The sequence below is a fragment of the Rosa chinensis genome, chromosome 2 (genome assembly GCF_002994745.2).
Source record: "Rosa chinensis cultivar Old Blush chromosome 2, RchiOBHm-V2, whole genome shotgun sequence".
NCBI lineage: Eukaryota > Viridiplantae > Streptophyta > Magnoliopsida > Rosales > Rosaceae > Rosa > Rosa chinensis.
Genome location: NC_037089.1, coordinates 81,216,737 through 81,223,418, shown reverse-complemented (window position 1 = coordinate 81,223,418; position 6,682 = coordinate 81,216,737). Strand labels below are relative to the sequence as shown.

Sequence of the window (6,682 nt, the reverse complement as noted above, 5' to 3'; positions counted from 1 at the left end):
CATCAAGTAAAGCCATCTGATGAAGCACCATAGTTGGCAAGGGCATCAGCAGCTTGATTGCCTTCACGAAAGATATGGCTAGATTTGAAATGCATTTGAGAGATACGATGCAAGCAATTATTCCACTGCACATGAAGCCTCCAAGGCACCAGATGAGGAAAACGGAGAAAAATAAGTATAAGGGAAGAATCCACCTCTAACCATACATACTTCCAATCTCTAACCCAAGCTAGTTCAATAACGACCTCATGGACATACCAAAACCCTAGTGAAACCAAATATCTGATGCAATGTATTCTCATCAATCTTCACTGGGACGCCAATACCACTGGCAATCTCAAAGAGTGTAGTAGGCTCCCAAAACTCCAGCCCAAGATCCCAAAATTTCACCCACACCTGAGCATTGGTATTACGCTGAGTCGCAGGGGAAAAATTTGGTATCCAGCGCATGAGACGCAGAGTTCCAAGCTTTAAAGCAATGGAGCCCTTCGCCCAAGTTCTGGAAACATAGTCCTCTGAAGAAAAACTGAATGAATAATACCCTTTGCCCATTGGGATAATTCTCCAGCGACCAATCTCACCCCAAAGAAGACCTAGTTTCTTATGCAAATCAGATGGAGAATACGGCTTATCTTTAGGAGCCAATTGCAGACGACCCAAGAGCATATGCTTGCATCTAGCCAAACCGGATTGATAACCATCCTCTGATATAGTCACAGTTGTTTTGCCACGCTCAACCACTGGGGGAGGAAGAGAAGCCAGGGGAACCGAAGGCTGCGTCAAAACAGATGCATACGACTTGGTAAACCCAACCCGAGTTGTTTCTGTATTCAAAAAATCTCAATTGCAAATAGGTTTTAATCCTGACATATCGCTGATGCCACAGACGTAGAGATTTAACAAGAAAGAACCCTAGATGAGGGAAACCATGGCAACCCTAGATTAGGGCTCCCGAAAGTTCAAAACTCCCCTCCAACCAGACTTCCCATCATTGATTATGGCTGGTTACAGGAATTTGACTGAGCTACTCAATATCTTTGTGCTAGCAAGTAAGGACCAACAATATGATCTTGAATGGAAATAGGGTAAAACACAGATAAGAACAGAGGAAACACCATAATACAGCTCATCAGTATCCACGAACTCCCATGCTGATAGTTTTGAAGAACTAGGATATCATCCTCTTTGGTTGTAATATCTGATCTAAATTATGTATCACTCTCTTCCTAGAGCGAGAATCCATCGAATCTAAGGGTCTCCTACGCGCTATAGCGGAACCCATGGCCTATGACGCCATTATGCCACATTGTGGCATCACTATACCACCATCCATGGTGGTAGTGCCGTGCCCATCATTTCTGGGTGGCGCCATGACCTCTTGAGGTGACATTTATCCTTGTAGGCATGTTTGCAGCAGGTATATGTGATCTCGTCACTTTTAGAGGATCGAGATGAGACATAGTGGGGACAGACCACGACAATTCATGTCGTTCCTGGTGAACATTGACGTTCTAATCTCCCTCTAACGACGGGAAGACTGTCTCATCAAAGTGACAATCCGCAGATCTAGCGGTAAAGAGATCGCCTGTCAAGAATTCTACATAGCAGACGGATAGTTGGAGATTGATATCCAACATATATATATATATATATATATATTATATATATATATATATATATATATTTATGCATTCGTTGCAATGACCCATTTTGATGCTCTGTGGCTGCGCAATTAGCACATAAACCGCACACTCAAATATGCATAAGTACGAGATATTAGACTCGCACCTAGTCACTAGTTGTAACGCAAATAAAAGTTGAGTGGCTATGAGTCGTAGACGATTTATCATAGCTGCATGCAATATTGCATAACCCCAAGCGGAAATGTTGGTGCGCATTACCAATATCTGGGCCACATTATTCTTCTTAATATGAAGACGCTTCTTTCTTTTCGAAATTTTTTGTTGAAATTGGCTAAAATCTCGTCCTACATCACACACCGAAATTTATCTCTGAAAGGAAAGCACAGGGTTGTCCAAAAAAAAAACTCAAGCACGCGAAAACTGAAGGTCAAGTTATAATTCAGTAATGGATCACGTAGATCCATAATTTTTTGTCTTGATTAATGCATTCATCTAGATTTGAGGGTTATAAATCTGTCAAAAGTATATTACACATGCTTACTATGCGTTTGGCTGTTACACTTGACTTTGTTATGATATATTGGATGATTTCTTCGTATTCTTATTTAGGTTCAATCAAAGTAATTCAAGAAATTTAGGATCGAGGTTTGATCTTATTGACTGTGCAGCAAGTCCTTACATTCTAAGCTCTAAGCTCTGGATAAATGTAATGGGAACATTGTAGGAATACAAGTAATTGTAATGCAGATTTCACCACTTTGGAATAAAAAGGAAAGAAGAAAACCAAAAATGAACTACATCTTCAAATTACTCTCCGAGTACTATGATACAAAACTTCTTGTTATTCCTACTACTTTCTGCCAACGAAAAATAAAATGGCACGAAAGCAGGGACAATGAGTTGGTTTGCATTATATATATGGGCTTAAGCAGTGACACTGCAGGGTTTTAGCTTTTTATCAAGTTAACTGGATCAATTCTTGAGAAAATTACAGAGGTGAAATTTTTAACGAGTCATAAAACCACCAGTAGACTAATCTCCTTGAACACATCCATGCTAGACTTCATAGCACATCATGATTGTCATGTGGAGTTGAGGGTGAGTGTTTCGCATTGGCAGGACCAAATAGCAACTCCAAGCAGAAGTTAGGGCCACATATTGATCTTCCTTTCTTCCCAATTTTATCCAAATCCCGAACAGTGAGCTGTAATTAAGCAACCATAAATCAACAAGCCGTAACTTTTTTATGTACATTTTATGAATCTTCATGTTTCCTGGTGTTTTCAGGAAAGAAGAGAATACCTGTAGCAAGCTGTTCTTAATGAAAGCGGTGTTGAAGCAAGCGTAGAAGAGACGCCCACCATTCATTTTTTGATAGAATATGACACGCACATCTCCGGTTACCTTTCCAAGCAATGCGATAAACGGACTTAGAAACAGACATTTCAGAACATCATTGAGACAAGTTTCTCTACTCAGTAACCATTATCAACTTACCTTTACAGGCTTATCAAAGTAATATTCAAGACAGGCCTTCTGGTATAGTATGGAACTTTCTGTATCCATTTGAACAACCACACGAGGTTCATCTGAATCTGATTTCTTCTCTTCTTCATCACCTTCAATGAAAGAAATATAATAGCGGGGACTGCTTGTTCTCGAATACCCTTTCTTGATTTGTTTGCAAGAACTCCTGGAAACTTCTATTGATGGACGATAAATCTGACCCGGAATCTATTGACATGAGTAGGAAATTTTCTCTTAAGTAGATTGAACGGAATGCTTAAGATGGCTAAGAATTTTTTGGCGTGGCCACAGCTAGATTCCTATGCTAGCTATTCAGAATATATAAAACAGTATACCTCTTGCAACTCAGAGACCACAAAGAAGATCTTATCAATGTTAAGAGTGTCATAGAATCGGATTCTTCGCAATTCTCTGCTACACATTTGAGGTAAGTTGACTTCAGGAGGTTCACGATCGACTTCCGAAGGGAAAGAGAGACAATTTTCCCAGTATCCTACGTAACGACGTTGGCTTGGTATTGAGACCTGTTTATAGGCATGGCAATGCGGTTATTAAGAAATACTGAAATTAAGCAACTGATTGTATACGTAGAGACTCTAACTTTATCACTAAATAATGATAAGTGAAAATGGTTTGTTTCTCAGAACGAGAATGTGACTCTATTTTGTATTATACCTAACGGGACTTACTCCTTCATTATTGGTGGTCCGTCTATGAGCATAGAGTTGAAGTGCTTCTTCTCCTGACATCCCACAGTAGACTAGATACGCGCATACCATTAAGCCTGTTCGACCTTTGCCTGCCTGCAGCCAAATCATAGTGAAGAACACAAACATTGTATGATTGTAAGTACATTATTACTGTTAGTTAATAGTTTATCTAACAAATTAATGTTATTGGAACAAACGACAAACATATTGTTGAGAAAAAGATGGCTTTTACCAGATAATTGGTACTCGAGTTGACCAAACATATATCTATTCATTTATCAAGAGCAGGAGAGTGTTTCTTGTTATTTCATCCAGAAGCAAGCAATCGATTAACAAACTCGAACAGTTGTTTGGTAAATAAAACAAGGGGAAGCTCCTTTTGAACTTTTTTTTTTTTTAGTATGGTGTGATTATTGAATTGGAAAATGGAATTAGATAGGTCATATACTCATATAAGTTACAAAAGAAAAAAAAATGAAAGAGATTCACATACTTTTGATAATTAATTGATTGTCACACATTACTACCCAAATTCTGGACACTTCAGAATATTGCAACTTGACTAAAAAAGATATATATATATATATATAGAGAGAGAGAGAGAGAGAGAAACCACATCCAGATTGAGGTACGTTGTAAAACATTTCAGGAAAATAAAGGACCTTTTTTATTTTTTATATTATTTTTGTTACAGTATGCTTACCATGCAGTGACGAAGTGGTGTTAGCTCAGTGGTTAGAGTACCCACTATCTATGTATGAAGTCATGGGTTCGAGTCACCATGGGGGCAGGAGTGAAACCCTTTGATCCTCATTAAAAAAAAGAAAAAAAAAAAAGAAGAAGCTTACCATGCAGTGTATAACAGCAATGTTTTCTGGGTCACTCTTGATCCATGATTGCACGCTTTCGCAGAAAAGCTTGACCATTTCAAGAGGTGGAACATGGTTATCGTCAAAAGGATACCTCTCCACTCGGCCATAGAAATGCGATGGATCATAATGTTGTTCAATGCAGAGGTTATAGATCTGGAAAAAGAAATCATCCCATTCATAAACAGCACTCTACGAATAAAAATCACAAAAACAAATCATCAAAAGGTCATTAATGTAATTAATTTACGGACCAATACCTTGTAATGTTCTGGATGCCTCATATCAAGCACAGACTTAACCTGCCAGAGAGGATTTCGGTACATTGCACGCATTCGCTCCGCGGGGAACGACATTGCCAATATGCGGTCGGTGATGTATGACATGTCAAGATCATAGCCAGCAACAAGCATTCGCCTCCGTTGCTTGGACACCAAGTTACGGATGTAAAAGCTATTACTTAGGCAATTAATCAGCTGGTGTTGTAAGGTTAGGCTTTCAAGTTTTCCTGGCGCCGGCATCGCTTCTTCCTTTGTTAACTTCATTCCCATTTTTGATTGCGGATGGTACAATGGTGCCTGATCAAAGATCATGAAGAACTCTTAAGATTCAATTAACAACAAAAATCTATAATCTGAACTGCATAACACTTATTTTGAACCCTGGGTTTCTAGAAGGATGGTGTATGTAATGTATACCTGCAGAGCTGAACATCAATTGAGATTTTGATGATTTGGGTGAAAGGGATTGGATTTGGAAGCAAATTCTAGGGCAAAATAGAATGAAACCCCCAATTCAAAATTTGGGGGGAGAAACCCTAGAATTAGCTGGGAGAAAGAAACAATGTTTTGGGTCAGGGTGGCCAGGAGGTGTAGAAGGTGATGACCTCCATTACCGTTAGTTGGGAAAGGAGAGAGGGGCATAGAAACCTGATTGCGATTGAGAAATCCGCTCTAAATTTGGGTTTCTAGGCTCCCAAATTTGGAGGAAAATTGTTGTGTCAAGATAAAAAATAATAATCAGAGGAAATTTGGCCGAGAACTTAAATAAGGTGTGCTTTGTGACACTTGATTAAGATCGTTGGGATTGGCGGGAACCTTGGTTGGGGGATTGTCCTGGCCTAATTGAAATGAACTGAAGTTCTTATAGGCTGTGCTTGGCTGCTGCTGTGGTTAATTAGTTGGGTCCGAGAATACGACTAGTAGAAGCCTAATAAAACGTTTTGTAAAATACACTCGAAGCTACTCGATCATGGTGCATATTTTACAACCCATTTCTGTCCATTTTCCTCACATGTGGGATTAGCCCTAGCTACGCCCAACATATGCATCCATATATATAGTGAATGATCTCAATAGATGGAAGACTAATATTTTGAGAGAACTTTTCCATCCGTATATCGGAACCCAACAAAATTAGGCCCGGCAACAATGTGGTCACAGACGGGTTACGGGCGGACTTAACTGGCTCAACCAGTTATAACCCATTATCTTAACGGGTTGAGCCCGATGGGTTCGCGGGTTACCCGTTGGAACCCGTTAAGACTGCTAAAGTTTTTTTTTTTTTAATTTTAAAATTCTTTTCTAATCAATTACCCACTAAAACCCGTTAATACATGTTAACAATAAATTGGCCATTGAAACCCGTTAAGACCCGCTAACATAAAAATGAATTTATTAATTTTTTTTTTTTTTTGCATTTTTTAAAACTCTTTTTCACACCCATTATCTATTAAAACCCTTCTCAAAATTAATAAAAAAAAAATGTTTTTTTTTTAAAAACCCTCTTCCAACCCATTACCCATTAAAACTCTTTTTCATTGTTGATTTTCATTAAATCGAACTATCAAAAGTTAATACATATTGGGCTCACAATTCTCATAAAAAAAATTAATTTTTTTTTTCTTTTCTAACCGGGCTCGGTGGGTTCCGTC

At 38.6% G+C, this 6,682-nt stretch overlaps 2 protein-coding genes across 2 annotated transcripts; both read right to left on the bottom strand.

Annotated features, from left to right (window-relative positions):
• Nucleotides 1-246: 246 nt before the first annotated feature.
• LOC112185167 lies at nucleotides 247-1,390 on the bottom strand. Its single transcript, XM_024323375.1, has 2 exons — nucleotides 1,324-1,390; nucleotides 247-824 (listed from the first exon to the last, which is right to left on the bottom strand). The coding sequence occupies exons 1-2, from the start codon at nucleotides 1,388-1,390 to the stop codon at nucleotides 247-249; spliced, it is 645 nt and encodes a 214-aa protein (XP_024179143.1).
• A 1,033-nt stretch (nucleotides 1,391-2,423) lies between these two features.
• LOC112185166 (phosphatidylinositol 3,4,5-trisphosphate 3-phosphatase and protein-tyrosine-phosphatase PTEN1) lies at nucleotides 2,424-5,666 on the bottom strand. The gene is made up of 8 exons (XM_024323374.2): nucleotides 5,448-5,666; nucleotides 5,010-5,327; nucleotides 4,729-4,905; nucleotides 3,860-3,973; nucleotides 3,506-3,694; nucleotides 3,141-3,377; nucleotides 2,946-3,047; nucleotides 2,424-2,847 (listed from the first exon to the last, which is right to left on the bottom strand). The coding sequence occupies exons 2-8, from the start codon at nucleotides 5,298-5,300 to the stop codon at nucleotides 2,707-2,709; spliced, it is 1,251 nt and encodes a 416-aa protein (XP_024179142.1). The 5' UTR covers nucleotides 5,301-5,327; nucleotides 5,448-5,666; the 3' UTR covers nucleotides 2,424-2,706.
• Nucleotides 5,667-6,682: the final 1,016 nt, after the last annotated feature.

Excerpts from the sequence above, each read along its gene's own strand:
- LOC112185166 (XM_024323374.2), bottom strand. The coding sequence starts at position 5,300 with ATGGGAATGAAGTTAACAAAGGAAGAAGCGATGCCGGCGCCAGGAAAA. Across the intron at positions 3,048-3,140 it reads ACTTTGATAAGCCTGTAAAG|GTAACCGGAGATGTGCGTGT; the intron begins GTAAGTTGATAA and ends TTGCTTGGAAAG. Across the intron at positions 2,848-2,945 it reads TTAAGAACAGCTTGCTACAG|CTCACTGTTCGGGATTTGGA; the intron begins GTATTCTCTTCT and ends GCTTAATTACAG.
- LOC112185167 (XM_024323375.1), bottom strand. The coding sequence starts at position 1,390 with ATGTCACCTCAAGAGGTCATGGCGCCACCCAGAAATGATGGGCACGGC. Across the intron at positions 825-1,323 it reads CACTACCACCATGGATGGTG|AAACAACTCGGGTTGGGTTT; the intron begins GTATAGTGATGC and ends TTTTGAATACAG.